The sequence below is a fragment of the Triturus cristatus genome, chromosome 7, assembly GCF_964204655.1.
Source record: "Triturus cristatus chromosome 7, aTriCri1.1, whole genome shotgun sequence".
Lineage (NCBI taxonomy): Eukaryota > Metazoa > Chordata > Amphibia > Caudata > Salamandridae > Triturus > Triturus cristatus.
The window spans coordinates 1,268,633,237-1,268,653,594 of record NC_140590.1 but is presented as its reverse complement, the minus strand read 5'-3'; the positions used below and the strand labels follow the sequence as shown (position 1 = coordinate 1,268,653,594).

Below are 20,358 nucleotides of genomic sequence, written 5' to 3'. Positions count from 1 at the left end.
AAACGAGGTTCTGGGAGGAAATGAACACGAAGATGAGGTCCAGGCTGTGATCAATGCTCCGAAATTACATAAATTGCCTGGGCCGGATGGGTTCACAGCCCAATTCTATAAAATGTATCTCTGACCTGGTACCTCACCTGACAGCTTTGTTCAATTAAAAGGCTGAGACTGGCGCGGTTACCACCTCCATCAGTGAAGCATCAGTATTGGTTATCCCGAAACCAGGCAAGGACCCACACTCCTGTGGCTCATACAGACCCATCACATTGCTCAACCTAGATGGCAAAATATATTCGATGATCCTGGCTACCGGACTAGATCATATTATGCTCGACCCGATTCATCCAGACCAAACTGGCTTTATCAAGGCAGATGAACACATGATAATTGCAGAGGGTGATCCACCTGGCCGAAAAAGCTAAAAAAATAAAATAAAAACATACCGGCAGTTTTATTGGCACTTGATGCCGAGAAAGCCTTTGATCGGGTGGACTTTTCCTTCCTCTTCCATACTTTCCGACGGTTTGGTGACCAATTTATAGGCATGATACAAGCCATCTACGCCATGCTACAATCCAGAGTATTGGTCAATGGAGTGGGCTCTGATCTCTTTCGATTGGGGAGAGGGGTGAGACGGGTGTCCCCTCTGCCCACTCTCATTTGCCCTTAGTATAGAACTCCTGGCAGCCAAAATCCGCATGATTCCCTCCATTAAAGGTCATTTCAGTTCAACAGAACACAAAATTTCTCTATCCGCTGATGATGTGTTGCTCTCTTCCCCTCAGACTTCATTGGCGGCTTTACAAACTGAACTTACACTATGAGAGGTGACAGGATTCTGCATCAATCTGCACAAATCATTTCTGCGTAACCCTTCCTACTCATGGCATGGAAGCCTTAGTGCATTCTGCCCCTTTCCAATGGGCTAAACAAGATATCACTTACTTGGGCAATAAAATCTACCCTAGAATATCAGACCTTTACTGAGCAAAGTACCCTCCACTCTTCCAGCAAATAAAAACAGACTTCAAGAGATGGACTCCCTTGAATATCTTATGACTCTGATGTATCCATGCAATCAAAATGACTGCCTTACCTAAACTGCTATACCTATTTCAGGGGCTACCCATCAAGATAGAGCACAATATTCTGCCCATCCCTCGCTTCCTAATAACCCGCTTCATCAGGCAAAACGGCAGAGCCCGCCTGCCACACAAAATGTTGAGACTACAGAAAGATTAGGGTGGCCATGCTCTACCTGATTTTCACCTATATTACAAAGAGGCACAGCTGAGGGCGATTTCCAAGTGGTCGCTGGGTGAATCTGAAACATTGCTTACACATGGATAGAGCTGTGGTGGGTAGATATATTTGGGATGTACTGTGGTGGATGAAGTTAGATATCCCCCCCCCCCGCCCCCCAAAGTGCTGCTTACCCGAGTACCCCATCTAAAACGACTCAAAGTTTGGGACGAGGTAAATGGATCTGCTGAGCGGACCACTTTTCCCTCCACCATCAATACCTAGCATTAATACCCACAATTCAGCCAGGCCTATTTCACTAATGGAAGGATGCCTTACCATTTCTCACCTCTTTCACGGCTGGGACATCCTCACCTTTGAAAATTGGCAGCAAGATTTTAACTTTGCAGACTATGAACCCTATCTTTACAGACAGCTGAAACATTGGATACCCCACCCAGATTAGGGTAGCAGCCACTACAGCTCTTTCCCCCATTGAACAATTTGGTAGTCAAGAAGATAGAATGAGAGAGTGTATCTCCTTTATTTATTCCTTTTTGCTTACCAGAATTATCCCCCTGCAGCCCAGTCACATTGCATTTTGGGAACTAACTTTCGGGGAGACAATTCCAGATGTGAAGTGCACAAACTCTGTAGAGACATTCCCAAATGTAACCTTTCAATAGGTATGCAAGAGTGGCACTACAAAATACTTTTTGACTGGTATCGCTACCCTACCAAGCTGGAAAAAAAAAAGCTTTCCGGCCACATCTGATCTCAGCTGGAGGGGGTGCAGGTTGCTGGGGCATTTTTGCCACATATGGTGGGATTACTCAATCATTCGCCCATTCTGGACTGAAATATTGGCCCAAAATAAAGACATCCTGGGGTATCAAATCCTGGATTCACCCTACTTTGATTGCATGATGACTCTATTAAGCATCAAACATCTGGTGATTGAGTGATATTGTGGCTGTGCCTAGGAGCTGTTAAGCTTGCTCTGGCGACCGCATGGAAGAGGAAAGAGACACCATCTTTGTGTCAGTGGCACGCCCGACTCTGGTAGGTTGTTACTATGCAAAGCATGGCTGGCATTCTCTTAGACAACTACAAAAACTTTAAATATATTTGGAGTTCCTCAGTGGACCCTCATTCAAGAGGCCTCCCATTATGTGCATACCCTACATGCACAAGGGCGTTTCACCTTTTTCAATTCTAGTATTGCTGTCGTGCACCAATCCTCCCAAGCGTTCCATGCCCCACACTTGAGCCTTTCTCATGTCTCCCTCATCTCATCCCATTTCGCATACCACTGACAACATCACACTCGTACATCCGTTTAAAGGTTTTTGTTTGGGAGGGGGTTACTGAGTAAAATGGATATTCTTTTGGGAGATCTGATCAACAGTATTGGAATGTAAAACTGTACGGTTTCATTTGGCGATGCCTTCTCATAGCGAAAGCTGTTAGCCAATCTACCTATTTTGTTGTATGATATGCGTGTCTGATGCAGACAAACTGTCGCTATTTGATATGTATAAAAAACCAATAAAGAAAGTTAGACCAGAAACTAGCTACTCAGGAAAGTAGACAAAAAATAACAACACAGGACACTTTTAAGGCCCTTTAATTGGAATGACTACACTTAAAACCCTTTAACGAGGATCCTTTGGAAGGCAATTCTAATGTCAGCAGCCAAGTAATTCCAGCTCCAATTGCTTATAATAAACTTGCTGCAGTTAAAAAAGCATGTACTTGTATCTAGCGGTCTACTGCCTGAACCAATTCCTATCTCTCAGTGCCCCCTTGATGCTCTGGAATGCCCCAGCCATCGGGCCGCATCGGGGCCCAATTATTTGCACTACCACGCTCCCTGCACCCAGGCCTACTGAGAGGTAGGTGGCACTGGTGCGTTACACCTGCAGCGGTGGGGTCCCCTGGATAAATCGGCCGGAGATGATCAAACCCGCAGCGAGGAGAACAGCATGGTGATGAAGCCTGGGTGGTAAACTCTGCTCCGCGTAGTGCAGCGAAGTTTTATCCCCGCTCGCGCACCCTAATGGTCAGTTGGTGAGCACGAGCTGCCACTCCAGTAGAATTTCTACTCGTGTGGCGGGAAGATCAGGGCGAATGGCAGTTCCCACTGCACTCCGCAAAGTTTGTCACTTCGTGGAGTTCAGCGTAACAAAACTTTGCGATCTCCGCCCAGGCCTGATCCAAAATAACGGCCCTTGCTTTGGTAGAAAGAGAGAGAGCCTGCTCCCCGCCTAACTTCTGACGGTGGTTGGCGCTGAGCCTAGAAACATCACCTGCAGTAACAGGCGCATCTCAAGCCCGCCCATGGAGAACCGCTGCTCCCGGGGTTCGCCTGCTGCAGAGTGGACGGTGTTGCGGCACCACTGAAGACTAGTGCAACTTTGCAGAGAGGCCCGGAAACCTGTGACACGACATCCATTGAATGGACGGCTGGAAGCATGGCAGATGGTGTAGGTGGCGGTGCTTGCTACTGCGAGCCCCAACTGGCCACAGGAGGGGCCTGCAGACCTGCGGCCAGCTAGCGAGACAGCAGCCACCTGCTGAAGGTACTGACTACAGGGCAGGCAGTGTCACTGCGGAAAGGGTTGCTGGGGAGCCCAGAATGGAGCATAGCTCCTGTCCCCTGCAGAGAGGCTACACAGATCTGTGGCCAGAGAGTGAGTAAGCGGTTGTTGCGGCCCACGATAGATGGCAGAGAACCACCTTGTGGCCTTAGGGGGGTGGACACCACACTAGTCTCACAGAGTGAAAGCAAACACTACGTGGGTGAATAGACACGCGCTCTGAGTCGAGACTACATGAGGAGGACTGGAGGCTGCCAGCTGCCCATACCGCACTGAAGAGGGGCTCTATGTAGTCGCGGGGGTGATCCAGACAATCCCCCTACTGGGGACGGGGGAGAACAATGACCATCTGGTACATAACACAATAACCCTCATGCTCCAGGACACCACCTAACGGCTAATACGGTCACGAAAAACCTGCGGCTGCCATGGCCCCAAACCTGTTTTCTTGGACAGACTGCGGGCTACTTCAGACTATTACCGTTGTGTGCCACGGGCCGCCGCATCTCGCACTGGAGGGAGGTGGCGCTCGGGCCTAGCCGGAAGCAGATGGAGAGGACAACGGGGCAGAGGAGGGCGCTAAGGCACAGGGAGAGTGCGCCCCCGCTGTCAAATTTTACTTTATTCGGCAAGCCATCAAAGATACCAGGGAAGACCTGGAGCTCAAGATTGACACCGCTGTGGCAGTTATCAGCCTTCTCAGCGGTGACCAATGTAAGCTCACAGACTGAATTGCAAGGAACAAATAGTCACTGGGAGAGCTGGTGCCTGAGACTGGGGAATTGAAAACGCAGATGGTCAGCACAATGGACGGACTTACAGCACTGGAGCGCAAGGCGGAAGATACAGAAGGCAGGGCCCAAAAAAACAGTATACGAATTGCGGGACTGCCAGAAAGAGCAGAGGGCAGTGACATGGTGGCCTTCCTATAACAGAGCACTGGATAAAAAGCATGGTGGTCCTCCAGGGCCTCCCACTATTCTTCGCCCTGGAATGCGCCCATAGTTCTGGCACGCCTGCCGGCTCCAGGGGAGCCCCCTCGACCAATAGTGGCAAAGCTCTTGCACTACAGAGATCCTGACCATACACTTCATCGGGTATGGCAGCTTGAGGAGCTATACACTGATAACAGTAAAGTGACATTCCCAGACTTTTCACTTGCAATAAAAAGACAGAGTGTCATTTGTGGAGGCCAAGAAACAACTCAGCACAATGAGCTTCAAATATACTATACTCTGCGAAACTTCGGGTGTCTACAGACCAGGAAACAAAATTCTTCACCGACCAGTGGAAGCTATGGGACTGGATTGGGGTGACCCCATGCGGAGATGCAACAAGGTGGCCCCAGGCTATCTCACGCCCACATCAGCTGGCTTCCCATCCGAGGCCAAGACCTACCACGATCGCCAGAATGCGATCTCTGATAAAACACCACCGCTTAGGAGGCCCACACAGGTGGATATTGACTCCAGTCCGGAGACTGATTCAACTTTAGAGTCAACCATAAGTGCTTGCTTGCCACACATTACCTCTTGACTGGCAGATGATTTAGGCTGAATCCTGCCAAACAGAAGACCTGCCAAACAATGAACACTTATGCAAGGGGGAGGGGAGAACACCACACTAGCACCCAGTGCATTGTTTGCAGTCCTACTGAGAACTACATAGAATCGGACGATTGAACTACAACTGTTGCCACTGTCAGGTAAATGCTCGACTTTGCTTGGCAAATACCACACCTTGTGTAGGTGGGTACTACTGCCTGCCACTAAGACCATTTCACAATGTCTGCATGGGGGTGAGAAGATACTTTCTCGTTTTGTTAATAGTGGCTGACGCTACTTTACATTTCAGAAAGTGTTGAGAGGGAGGCAAGAGGACAGCAATCCTGGGGGGTTGGAATGGGGAGTGCACCAATGGGACTACTTCCACGAATGGCTAATGCACCCTATGCCTAGAAAAATCATAACCTGGAACATATAGGGTTCTATTAATATGACAAAAAATATGAAGTCCAGGCCCAACTGAAACAGAAAGGGGTTCATGAAGCCTTATTGCAAGTAAAAGGTGGAGGGATCACACTACGTACCCAACATATTCAGCCTCTGCAAGGGGAACACTGTTATGGGTGAGAATGGGAGTACCCTTCCAGGTCCTTCAAGAGAAGACAAAGAAGGGTGGTACATGATCATTAGCAGCTGCCTGGCACACCTCAAAGAGAGATGGGAAGACAATATGGGCACTGCAATTTCCAATGAGGATTGGGTCAAAATCCTAATAGCGGGCCCGAAAGTATCCTGCAACATGCGATTTAAACTAATCCACAACTATACACTTCACCCCAAGCACACTCAACACTTACTTCGCTAACACAGCTCAGTCTTGTCCCAGATGCTACCAAGAGGCAGTGGAGATGCTACACATGGTATGGGATTGCCCCACTGTGACGGAGCTCCGAGCGCTACCCCGGGGGTTACTGAAGACACTGATTGGTGGACCCCGCTTACACGGGTCTCTAACCTTCTTCCCTGTCCGCAGGATGAGTGGGATTCGGCAGCTGAAGATCAGCTTTTCCGGATGGGTGCTGGGCCCTTTAACTGGGAGTATCCAGAATCACAAGTCCAGCCCTGCAGTGACGTCACGACGCGAGGTCCTACAAACGTGGGTGGAACCCGGAAGTCTGGGGAAGGCGAACCCTGGAGGAGGGTTGGAGTCGCAGAGAGCAAGGAGCACGGCGAGAAGGAGAGCGAGGAGCAGCCGAACCAACCGGAGTACAGCAGGAAGGCGGAGGTGGAGAGGACCACAGGATACGGATCCGGCGAAGCGCCCTGCCACGTTCCCGGGGGAGGAGCGTGGCTAGGACAGGTACGGGACCGGGTAGCGGGCTGGATGGGGAGGCGGGACCGTCCACAGTAGTCGGCGACCGCAGCGTTTCTCCCTAGGCCTTATTTGTGTTTAAAACCCCATCCCTCACGGTTACGGTTGCGATCACTGGAATCTATTGTTTGTGGTTATCACAAGGTGATCCCTCACTCCCCTGGTCCTGGTGTTAGGTACAAGTCCACATATACAAAGCCTAATAAGCCCCTTCTCTTTCCTTCTGGGGACCGGAGAGCGCGGACCTTGGGGAGACGAGAGACCGGACCCCTCCGTGGGAGAAGACGGCCCCAAGACCTTGACCGACGTATCATCACGGATCCCGCCCGGTTTGCCCGAGAAAGACTGACTATCAGAACAAAACGCAAACTTATAGCAATAAAACCTAAACTACCCCGACCCCGTGTTCCGTCTCTCCTTGGTCCCCCGTCACACCCACCCTAACTGGTTATTGGGTAGGAGTACTACATTCCATAAAAGATTTCACTGACCGACACATCGACAGAACAGCAGTGACTTATATCCTGGGACTTTATCCTCGTCCTACAACCAAAAAACAGAAACTGTTATATAGATCTGGCCTAATACTAGCCAAGCGGCGCGTAACCATTAAGTGGAAGGTACCTGCTGGCGTACAAATAAGCAGGAGGAGGACAGACCTTCTCTGGGCAGAGTGTGGGAGGCGGGGGAGGGGAATGCTCCTACAGGAGGCTAGACGGGGTAGGGGAATATTGGACTCCGTCCAAGCTTGGGAGAACTTGGTAGAGGCAAGAAAAAAGGTAGTGAATAAAGAAAATAGCACCCGTACACGGTAAGAGTCCCTTCCCCATAGTAACAGAGGCTTGAGTAGAAATGAGACATGGAGCCACCACCCCAACTGGACCAATAGATATAGGCCTGGACAGGCAACGGGCGCTGGGTGACCCGGAAGACGACCCATGAGTCCTTCAGGGCCATGCTCCCCGGCACTTGGACCCCAGGTCCCTGCCTCTCTCTACTCATCCAGCGAAACACACAAGACACCACTGGGAATCAGGGAAGGGTGGAGGGGGTGGAATTTAAAACTATTGGGATGGGATAGTTGAACGTTAACAGCCTCTGAGACTAACAAAGTGATCACTACTACGTAAAACTATACATTGGTGTATATATACTGATGTCATTTGTAGCAATTATACAGTGATTGTTCAGCAGCATGGCACGCAGAAATGAAAATTAAACAAAATCTGTTTACAAAACAAAAGTATAAGCTATTTGGGCTTATGTATGTGGTTCATTAATACAAAATAATTACTATTAGGATGAGTGTTCTAAGGAAGTGCTAAGAGTTCCGCTTGCATTACTAAAAAAAAAAAAAAAAACATGTACACATTTACAAAATGTACCAATTCAAGGTTATTTATAATGCTCAGATTATATGCAAATACATAGAGGAGTCTGACAGAAAAATTGGCGATTTTTAATTTCAAAATAAAATATACAGAAAACAGCAACTCTAAAAACAACATTTTGGTAAACTGTTGTGTAGTTTTACATGCAATTTCTTTGAGGCATCGAGTAGAAAAACATGAATGAGGCATGTCAACATATAAAAAAAATAAAAAAAAAAGATTATGGTGATTTAGTGTAAAACCAATATTGTCAACATTATGGGCAACATGAAAATAAATAAGATGTCCATTTCTTAAAGTCGAAAAATACAGCTATATGTCCTTGCATTGGTGTAGATTTATGGCTTTCAGAAATTCACAAGTTTACAGAAGTAGGTCTTGAAACTGTATTCCCATAAAAAAAAAGAACGAATTCCATTTTTACATGAGCAAATATATATGCACATGACTGATGGCAAATTTATTTATCCTACATACCGTTCTTCCCACCCAGATTAAAAGTTTTACTAATGTCCTAGTCAAGAGTAAATTCCCAATATTTTCTTGCAAATAGACTAAGTGAATTTGCAGAAAGGTAGCAAGAATCAGAGCCTTGTTAGAATCCAAACCTTGATATAATATGAACCCTGCCATAATCCGAGAGGCTTTTATTATATAAAGAGAATGCTACCATAATTTTTCACCTCACTGCATGGCACCAAAAGGAACACGTGGATTTTGGTACAAGACAAGTAGATTGAGGATGCATCCTGTCCCATAAAAATATTTTATAAAATTCCACAGCCCCTCTATGGATTGGATGGTTTAATTAGGTCCTCAGAACGGCACCAATGGAGTTGGCAAGAGCTCTGGCACAGCGCTGTAAGGATGATCAATCTTGACTATACACATCTGTGTTATATTGTATCAGAGCTCCATCACTACCTCCTAAACCTTGACCCCTGACCAGAAGCGCTAACAGAGAGTCAAGGAAACAAGAGTATCAAAAAACTCAGCTCAGTCATACACACCAGCGTTAGGACATTGAGAAAAGGTAGGCCATGTTTCTGAACATTCCCTCTGCTTGCTGTCAAGAAATTCTCTGCAAATTGAGAGATGCATCGTTCTACCTTTCCTTTATGAATAGCACAGCATTTACATACCTTTCTTTGTTTCTTTCCTTTCTCTTCTTTTGTATTGGCACTCTGCTTCTTCCTATCATCCACTGGGTCATCATCACTGCTGCTAGATGTGTCTGAGTCTCCATCATGATGGTCTTTCTTGGGTTGGCTACTGTCTTTGGCCATACTGTTGCCATTGCTGCTGCCTGATTCATTGCCAGAATTTGACCCAGTCACTTTGTCTGCTTCTGCAGTTACTTTGGATGTGCCCTTTTTCTTCTTTACAGTCCCAATTTTTCCCTTGTTGAGTACTGGAGCCTCGTCTTCCTTGGTCTCCTCCTCTGAGCTGTCATCCATGCTAGATTTTGTGTGAGTTCTCGCAGGGGCTTCACCTTTCATTTTCCTGCCAGTCAGGTCCTCTTCATCAGCACTTTCTGAACTAGCACTCTCTTCAGTTGAAGCTTCATGCGCATCTCCTCCAGAGTCAGAGACTCTGCTCTTGGTGCTCATGTTATTCTCAGTCAGTATATTTTGCTTTGCTGTTGGCATCTCCTCATCACTACTGGCCTTTCGCACCTTCTTTGCTTTTGGTTCTTCCTCCATTTCTTCACTGCTATCACTTGCAGTTGCTTTGGAGTGCTTTTTACTTGTCATTTCATGTTTTTCCATGTTCTCATCTTCCTCCTCGCTGCTTCTAGTCATTCTTGGTTTGTGCAAAATTCCTCTTGGAGTTGAATTATTCTCAGACATCTCTTCTTCGCTGCTCTCACCTCCGCTTATAACCTTTTGCACTTTAGATGTTCTCTTTTTTGAACTGCCATCCATTTGTGACATTTGCTGCTCTCTGCTATCACGTTTCTTGGTCCTTTTGACTTTCAGTGCCTTTTTCCTCAGACCACTATGCTTTTTTGGCTCTTCTTCCTCTTCCTCACTACTGCTTAAAGATACTTTTTTGGGTGATCTTCCTATTCGCATTCCTTTATTTTTGATGGCTACCTCCTCTTCACTGCCCTCACTTTCATTTGAGCCCTTGCTTGCTTCTGGGTGTGTTTTTCTTTGGCTAGTTTTATTTCTCTGCTTTGCCACTTCTTTGCTACTTGTCTTATTCTTCCTTCCTTCTGACTTCTCCTCCTGTTCTTCCTCACTGCTGTCATTAGAAGAATTAGCCTTATTTGCTTTTGGAGGCTTTCCTCTTTGACTGGTTTCTTTTTTTGGCTCTTGCTCCTCCTCACTTCTCTCAGCCAATGTTGCATTTAGGGACCTTTCTTTTAGTTTTCTTGACTTATTTGGCCCTCCAGCGGGATCACCCTGGGATGGACTTGGTTTTGGCTTCTTCTCTGTTCTGGAATCTGCAATAGTTATTTCCTCTTTCTCCTCGTCAGAGCTACTTTTGGTTAATTTGTTTTTCAGGGGCCTTTTGAGTTTTCTTGGCTCTTCCGACTCCTCACCTTCAGAGCTACTCTCAGAATATCTCGCATTTAATGGACTTCCTTTTTTTGGAATTTCCTTCACTTTTGACTCTTCTTTCGCTTTTCCTTTCAATGATCCTTTATTTGGAGCACCCCTTTCCTTGGATACTGTACCATTCAGAATTTTTGCTTCTTTCCTAGGGCTAGAACTCTTGACCAATCCCTCAGCTGATATTTCTTTGTCAGACTTGTTTGCAGCAGGCAGATTCACTGTGGTCTCCTTGGATGTAGACTTCGCATTATCCGTATCAGAGTGTTCGTCTGTTAAACAAGATGCAAAGAGGTCAAAGAAAGCAGAAACATACTGCACTTCAAAAAAGTGAAACAATTGTGTGCTGCGGAGCAAAACCTTCATTCAAGTTTAAGAAGGTGGAAAGCAGAAGAGGAATTACAACAAAGAGGGAAATTGAGAAGGGAGCACAAGAATGAAAAGTAAAACAGCAAGTAAGATGGAAAAATGGGTACACAGTGAGAAGTAGAAAGGGCGGTGAACGATATATGGAAATGGGAGGAGATTAAGAGAATTGAGTAAAAAAAGAGACAAGTCAGTAGTGACTGAGAAGAGTGGGGAGAAGAATGGCAGAGAACTAGAGGAAAGACTGCAGGCTAAAGACTAGAGTTGTAAGGGATAGGAAACAAATGGAAAAAGAGAGGACAAAGACATGGGTATGGGGAACAGACACTAAAATATAGAAGGGGAATGAGTGGAAAGCAAGCAAGGTAGACAAAAGAGGAGTAAAGTACAAAGAAAAAGATGAAAACCCGAGCAAAGGAAGAAACGGACAAGAGGGTGAAGTTGAGCCACAAATAGAAAACAAAGAGGGCTGACTAGGGATGGAAGCAGTGAACACAAAAAGAGAGGGGGGCGAAAGTATGCAAGAAGCATGCAGATAGGAAGTGAATGAGATGTGAAGTGAAATGTGAGGCTTTTAAGAAAGCGCAAACCCAACACCTGTGTAAGACTAAGGGGATTGATTCTTTAATATGGCCCCTGGAAAAATTCAAACCCCACTACTTCGTAAGCATTGTTTTACAGTTCTAGAAACAAAACCACTCCACCGAGCAATTCTTTTCCAAATTTTTGAAAAACAAACAAGTTTATGAGGAATCGTTTAAAGATGCAATTTGAGACCGGAGAAGCAGTAGAAACAAGCAAAAATATCACAGAATTAGAGATGCTTTATTGTATTTGCTGTATTGTTTACAAAATGGACAGATTTTGACCCGACTTAAAATAAAAACTATGTTTAATCCACCAACATAGTTAAAGAATGCAGGGATGGGTAAATACCATTAAGATAGGAGGCTAAGGATGGACTGTGTAAGCGTGGCTGTGGTGCTTTGGCAACTTTCTTGCATATTCTGTGGGAATGCCCAAAGGTGGAGCGATTCTGGCGTGGTGTGCATGAGGTCCTGCGAGTGGTTACGCGTGTCGTGCTGTTGCCTGAAGCGAGGAGATGCTTGCTGAATGTGTGGGAGCCAACTGACTACTCGGTTCCGCAGACGCGGTGGGTGACTCTGGGATACATGATCGCTAAGCGTGACATTGCTCAATTGTGGGGATCCCAGAGGCCTCCGGCGGTGTCGGCCTGGAAAGAACACATGGATTGGTGTATGTTTCGTGAAAAGGTGGTGTATGTTGCGAGGGGTAAGCCTGGGGCGTGGGTGAAAATCTGGGGCCCCTGGAACGCCTATCGCGGGGGTATTTGCGAGCCGCCGCTGCTGCCGGCTGCTTCGCCAGCTCCGTCCCCCTAGCCGACCCCCTCCCCCAGCCATGGGCACGTGGTCCCCCAGTCCCTGATCTGTTCTCATTCCCCTCTTCAGAGTTTGGCGATTGGTGGGGGTCCCCCACTTAAGGAGCGCGTGCTGTCACTTGGGATTGCGGGTTGCCTTGCGGGTGTGGTTGTTTTTGTGTTGTTGTGTTTTGACAAAAGGAAACCGTATTGTTGGTTTGGAGTTATGTGGCCTGCACTACTGATATCTCCTGATTTACCCTTTTTGCACCGCCAAGAGATTTTTCTGTATGTATGTCATATGCTACTGCCACTCTAGCGGCCGGCCAGACGGTTGTAGGCCCATACTTGTAACTATTTGAGATTGTAATAAACGGTTTCAAAAAAAAAAAAAAAAAGATAGGAGGCTATATATATTTTTTGAATGAGATGGAAAAAAGTTACATGAGCAAATACCAAAGAAGGAGAGTGTACCTTAATTCCAAAAGGAAATCAGAAGAGAGAAAAAAACGAATACTCTTACTACCAACTAGAGTGTTCTACACAATGAATTCAGGTGCTGCAAATTAAAAAACCCTTATAAAGCATGAACTGAAATTCAACCTGTGCCAATCTTATACAGATGCTTCAATAGAGCAATTCAATACCTCAACTAACATGAATGCGTATTCAACTGTGCAAAATAAAACTCATCTTAGAACTGGCGCAAGCTTTAAAAATGTAACAAAAAAGAACTTTTTATGGGGATATCAGAATAATGTTCAAACTCAAGGATACATTAATCAATTGTAGTAAATGCATTTTAAAGCAACAAGTGACAAGTAATGTACGTCTAGTCACATTTGCGTTCAGAGAAACTCTTACGGGAAAATTGGATTAGTATTTTGGGGTTCCAAGAACACTAATAAGCACAGAGTTGGTTCCCTGGTTAATGGAAGTCAACCAGGATTTATTTACTATTGATTTGTTTATTTTGTAGAGAGCAGCAAATGCCTGAAGGTATCTTAGCACTATCATCTGCAGGAAAGAGGGGAACAATAGTTAAACAAGCAAACAATTTATTTATGTCTTAAAGCGTTCAGTTAGAAGTTGTAAAGCGGTGAAATACAACAGTTTTATCTTTTTAATTGTTTTTTGAAAAAGGGGTAACTTGAAAAAGGGAATGTTTTCGTCAATGTAATTGCCGGTTAGCAAACGCAAGGTGCTTTTTAATTCAATCAATTACGGACTACTTCTCCTTACCGGACTTGCACTTTTTCATTCTTTAAAACCCACTTCCGGCATTCCTCTTAGAGCGGCCATCCTTTTGGTTTTAGGGCTCTAGTGGTTCTTGCCCCAGGGTATTTAATGGAACATACACCGCAGACGTGTAGCGGTCAGTTAGAAGTTGTAAAGCGTTGAAATAGAACTGTTTTATCTTTGAATTGCTTTTAAACACAGGGGGAATTTGAAAAAGGGAATGTTTTTGTCAATGTAATTGCCAGTTAGCAAATGCGAGTAGCCATCTTTTTGGTTTTGGCGCTCTAGTGGTTCTTGTACCAAGGTATTTAATGGGACATATACCGCAGATGTGCACCGCTGGCATGCCAAAGGCAAGCACGCCAGTCCACATCCGGAACGCGATCAGCACCAGCCATGCTGCCCATCCACAGCCAGGTACTAAATGTTGTTTGAAATCAATAAATGATACTGTTAGGCACTGTGAGTCGAGGCTATCTTCCAGTAATATGAACGGCCCCTGGTAGGTCTTAAATGCAAAGAGCCTTTTGTAATCAGCTCCGACTCTATATCTTCTCTTACAAATAATGTAGGAAAAAAAACGTCGCTATGTGGTGGTCTTATTATTGCCCGCTCTCTATGCAAACACACTCAAGAAATACATGACCTACTCCTTGATCGTGGTTTGAATTTTAGTTTTATCACTGAATCATGGCTTAAGGAATGGTGTAACCCAGACATTGCTCATGTTTTACCTTCAGGATACACCATTCTTAGAGAGGATAGGATGACCTCTCGTGGCAGTGGGCTGGCAATTATTTTTCGGGACGTCCTCCAATGCCAGACATTTGACCTAGACCATTTGAAAGGAACAGGAAGTCTTGGATTTTGTTTTCAACTTAGATAAGCCCTCCTACCACTGACAGGGAAGCACCAGCTTTTTAGCATCTTTAGGGGAAACACTTGGCCCTCTGGTCCTTCAGTATGCCAATTTGGCTATCCTAGGAGATTTTAATCTCCATTTAGAATGTAAAAATTATCCATATGCTGTCAATTTCATGGATACGTTAAACATATTTCAGCTCCATCAGTTGGTGGCCCTACCCAGGCACTCTGGTGGCCCCTCCCTAGATGGAATCTTCTCGTTTTCTAAATCTGACAGTTGAACCCCCTAATCGACAGACCCGGTCTGACCATATGTTGATCCTTTTTAGTATATATCTGCAGACATTCAAGTAGCTCCATACTCCCTTGGACTCTGTACTGATTAAAGCTCATAAATGGGTCAAACTGTCAACCGACTACAAGCTGTTTAGCAGTGCATCAGCTGTGACACCTACCTTGTTAGGAAAGGTAACGGAGGATGCTCTAGCTTTTAAGAACTGGATTACCCAGATCAGCGATAAATTAGCACCAGAAAGTCCTGTAAAGAGGAAACATAATCCTCAACCCCCTGGTAAACCCAGGCTCTAGTAGATTATCACCTCCGCTGCAAACAGTTAGAGCGGAAGTGGAGGAGAGCATAGAGGGTAAACAAGATCATTCAGTTCAAAATAGCCTTGAAGATCTATCACGGACAGATTAAGCTAGCAAAAATTGAGTACTTCGTAAAACTGTAAAATAAAGCCCAAACTGATCAAAACTTTGTTTTTTCGATCGCTAAAGCATTCCTACAACGAAAGCCACGGTTAAAGAGATCCCACCCTCACAGACTATGTAATCAAATGTCCTCATATTTTGAAGAAAAAAATCTCAATATTCTACGTGAATTTAGTTTTACCCCTTTACAAGAAAAACCCTGTTCGATAGGACCCTCCCTCCAAGCATTGCAGAGTTTTAGCCTAGCCGAGTCCCCAAAAGCTATCTTATCCTGTAAATCAGGATCCTCCTTTGATCCTTGTCCATAATACATCATTCATACAATGAAAGATATTGTAAATCCAGTGATCAATGAGATTTTAAACTCTTCACTGTCCACCACAAAGGTCCCGACAGATTGGAAACTTGCTGCCATCAAACTCCTTCAGAAACAAAAATTGGTAGATCCATCAAATCGTTCCAACCTTCGTCCCATTTCACTACTTACTGCCCTCGGGAAAATTATGGAAAATTTGGTAAATTGCCAAATAATGATTCTTGGAAGAAGCCAATATCCTGAATCCTCGACAGTCTGGCTTCCGTCCTAAGCACTCTACGGAGTCAGCCTTGCTTGAGGTTGCAGACACTCTAAAGCTAACTTTGGATGCTGGGAAGAATGCTGTGCTGATCTTATTAGATCTATCAGCCTCATTTGATTCCATCGCCCACAACTTGTTACTACAGCTGATTAAAAAGTGTGGCATCTCACATCTGGCCCTAGCATGACTGGAACCTTTCCTTAATTACCGTAGGTAAACAGAAGTATTCGTATCATATCTATCCCCTGAAAATACACTTACCTCGGGTGTCTCGCAGGGCTCATTGCTTAGCCCTGCATTGTTTAACAAATATATATGACCCTCCCTAATTTAATTGATCTCTTTTGGAATCGAAACCACGCCATAAGCTGACTATACACGGCTTAACCTTGCCCTGGATAAAATATCCATTGGGTCCAAAATGAATTTCGAAAGATGTTTAACGGAGGTCATTCGGTGAATGCCAACTACCCACCTTAAGTGTAACACCGACAAAACAGAGATCATGCTTTTAGGCAAGGACAACACGTGTGATTCTATGATATGGCAGCCTACTGCATCGGCATCCCCCCCCCCCGCCTAACACCATGGAGGTAGTAAAAAACCAGGGCGTGAAATTTGACTCTTCTCAATCATTCCGCCCTCAAGCTGTGGCAGTGGCAAAAATGTGCTTTAACATAATATAATAAAATAAAAATATTTAGCTACCTTCCCTTTTCAGAAAGAAAAACAGTGGCATTTGCACAGATTACATCCATGCTAGACTACTGTAATAGTGTATATATACAGGGACCAATAATCAAACCTTCAAAAACTGGAAGTAGTATAATACGCAGCCGCTAGGCTAGTGCTAAAACTGCCACGTCGTTCATCAGCCTCGGCAGCCCTAAAATCTCTACATTGGCTACATATCCACAAGAGAGTGCTCTTTAAAATCATTCTGCTTACTTTTAGAGCCTACATAGCACTGCCAAATTCACTTATTATACGAACTCTCAGTACCTGAGATCCTCATCAGTGAATCTTCTTAAACCTTTTTTAGGGACTAAGGCCTGGAAACAGCTTCCAATGAAGTTGAGATACATTGATTTCGAACTCCTCTTCAGGAACGACTGAAGGCATGGTTTTTACTGCTTATGACTCCACATGTCATTTATTAATTCGATAAATCTGCTGGAAAGTCTATTTCACTGACACGGAGTCTGAACTTGTTTTCACCTACTGCTAGAACTTCGGATTGTTCTGAACCGCCTAGCGCCAGGATGCTCCCTTGGGAGTGACAGTAGCGCTTTAAAAATGCCAAATTCATTTCAAAGATGGCATTTGTTAGGATGGCATTTACAGTAGAACATCTTCAATGTTTCACTCACCTAATTGTATTGAAGAAGACCTCCAACAGAACAGAATACTTCTAGAAATTTATTTTAACTTAACTGGCCCATAAGTAAGTCTGTTGACAAACAGGACTGCTCTTTCCCTATGTGCATTTATCCTTTTTAAGTCTTGTTTACAATATAAACATCATAATGCATGTTGGCAAAAGCCTCTTGTGGACCATACCAAAAAAAACTTAATGGGCTTACATCTCACCCACTGCTCACCATTGGTTGGCTTGGTCACTCATTTGCTTGTTTATTACTCAAAGGCTTGCCTTTCTCTTGGGTTTGATCCTCCCATGGAGCATAACATCTTTAACATCCTTTTGACTAGCTGGCGTGTATCCTTCCGTTGTTCATATTTTAGAACTACACTTTTTATTAAGCAGCTCATGAAAATGCATGCATTTTGTTGCTTTCTCTCGTGTGTGGTGCCCCCTACAAATACAGGCCCCCTCCTCTTTGCTTTCACCCTTTCCTTCGTTGCTACCCTACTCCCCAAAATAAAGGAGACTAATGCATTCTCATTGTTTCGGAGGGGCTGGCAACAGCCATTTGAGACCAGACTGCTCCGCATTCCAAAAAGCATTGTCATACAAAAAACACACACACATATATATATATTTACTGAGCAAAATGGACTCCTTCATCTTTAATAGATGCATTAAAAAACAAAATGTTTTAAATGATGCCAGCGCCATTCCGATGACGCCTGCCAGCACCAGCGGAATCACACAGCAGCATCGACAAAATCTATTAGCATAACCAATAGGTCAACAAGGTGAGACCTCGAGCCATGCTTGTTTTAACGACTTCTGAATTAACTTTCTTTATCTACTTATAATTTGTATCATTACTAGCAAAAAACTTCCAATTTGCTCACTATTGTAGGAAGGTGGAATCTGACTGCATGGTTACCCCCACTTTTTGCCTGGTGTTTTGCTGGTTTTCGACTTCGTTTGACTAGGATCCTGCTAATCAGGAACCCAGTCTACCAGCTTTCTCCCTAAATTGGTTGTTCATGTACTTTAGGTACACTCCAGATTGGATTATGGGGTACCCTTATAAGTCCCCAGTATATGGTATACTATATTCCCAGGGCATAGGTACCCCAGAGGCCTCTCAGGGGCTGCGGCATGCAGTATGCCACCCATGGGAGACCATTCAAAATGACACAACAGGTCTTCTACATGCACCCCTTACTTAATAGGTTCACTATATCTATACCAATCACTGTACATATAAACCTATCAGTCACCCCAATGGTAGGCCTTTTCAATCCTGAAGGCAGGGTGCTGGGTTTTATGTGAGAGGGTGCCCATGCATGAGGAGAGCCCCTCTGCAGCTTTCGGAACCCATATTTCGGTGTTGTTTGTGATGCAGCCAACCATATATACTTAAGTGCATTATAACCTCGCGGTAAATGCTAACTTTAAATCGGCTGCATAAACATGTTGTGTTTGGTGTCAAACACCTTGGAATCATACCTCCACACAGGTATTATTCCACCGTACTAGAGGGAGAAATAGGACAGCACCGGTACACCCGGTACCAGCTTTACAACCCTGGCATCACAAAATGGATGCTGCCAGCGACAGACACGAGTCTGCCCTCCTGCTGCTGGACGAAACTCCGGCAGGGGACGGCTGGACAGTAGGTTTCCTGTCACAGGGAGGTGTGACCACCTCCCAGACAGGCTTTAGTGTATTGGGGCTAGGTGGGTGCACTCCGAGAGTGCTTTGATGTCTGCACAGGGGGCACATTTGGTGTCCCTGTGCATAGTCCAGCTCAAACCGGTTGCAAGGGCTCTCAGCCCCTGCTCTGGTGCGAAACTGGACAAAGGACATGGGTGTAGCCACCCCTCTGTCCTGACCCTCCCATAGGTGGGTCCCCAGAGTTTGTCCCACCCCTTCCTTGGGTATAAAGTAGGAACCCCTGGCTACAGGACTTTAGCTTTACCTGGATGAAACTCTGCTACAGAAACCAAGTACTTCAACTATCTACACTACGTTGGATGACCGAAGAATCTCCCATGGAGTAAAAGAGTTACTCCCCTGCAAGGCAGGCACCAAAGAAGCATCTGACCGGTTTGCATCTACGCAGCTCCTGAAGGACTCCGAAGATTTTGCAACACAAGAGGTGGGTTTCTAAGCTTCCCCGAGGCCGACCAGTGCTCTCAGCAAACCTGAGACCCGCAGCCCTCGTGGGGACCGTGCAACCTGAACCCCTGGACACCGTGCACATTTGCAGCAGCATATGCTTTTTGGCGATCCCTGAAGCTGTGCTTTGGGCTACTTGTAGTCCAGACCCCGAGCAGTGATTCCACCTAAGATTACTGGCCTACACTCCACGAGTGTTCCGTGGGCTGGTATTTTGTGATGCCTCTCGCGATCCCTTCGCGATCCCTGGTCCGTCAACCTGTGGGACCCTGAGAAGGGTACTTTAACTTTCAGTGAGCTATCCTGGTTGCTCCAGACGCGCCCCGACGTCTCCTGGCCCCCGTGGCTGCAGAGTTAAGCTTCACCTTTTTGCACTGAAGCACCCGTCATCGGTGGGCATTCGTCTACCGAGCCCCTGGTCACCGGCAAGTGTCCCAGAATCTGTCCCCTCTGCTTTCAGGTTCTCCTCAGCTCCGATCCAGGTTTGGATCACACCGGACACTTTTCCCCTTCACGGCAGCAGCACTTTGCAGCATCACGCCATTGAAAACAATGAAGATTCCCAACACCATTTGACACCTATGCACCCGGCTTCCCTGGGTTAGGTAACACGAGTACTCCGGTGCTCACATGGGTGCTGGCCTTAGAACCTTCTAAGTTTGAAAGGGTTTGCTCAAAGTCCTCTCCTAAGTGTCCTTAAGCTTTAAAATTCCAACCGTGACTTTCCCATAGGATTGTACGGAGCTCGCGGCTGTGTTTTCACACTGCACGCGTCCCCTGTGGGTCCCCTGTGTCACTACACTGGGTGGTTCCTTGGGGTCCCAGCAATTCTACGTGCTCTAGGCACTGTGTCTAGTCAAGTCGTGGTTGTTATACCACTTTCTTAATATATGGTTTGGTCTCCCCCTGGGGTGTATTGTGCTATTTACTGTTGTTCTAGTGCTTTAATATTGTGTATCTTGTTCTCTAATCTCATAAAGAGGTTAGTAGAGAGTGTTTAGTAATAAATACATATA

At 45.5% G+C, this 20,358-nt stretch overlaps 1 protein-coding gene across 1 annotated transcript in view; it reads right to left on the bottom strand.

Moving 5' to 3' along the window:
- Positions 1 to 20,358, bottom strand: part of HIRIP3 (HIRA interacting protein 3) — a 200,035-nt gene that overhangs the window by 96,025 nt on the left and 83,652 nt on the right. The window contains exon 4 of the mRNA XM_085618783.1: positions 9,253 to 10,940. Within this exon, the coding sequence (XP_085474909.1) occupies positions 9,253 to 10,940 (1,688 nt within the window). The remainder of the gene's footprint in view (positions 1 to 9,252; positions 10,941 to 20,358) is intronic.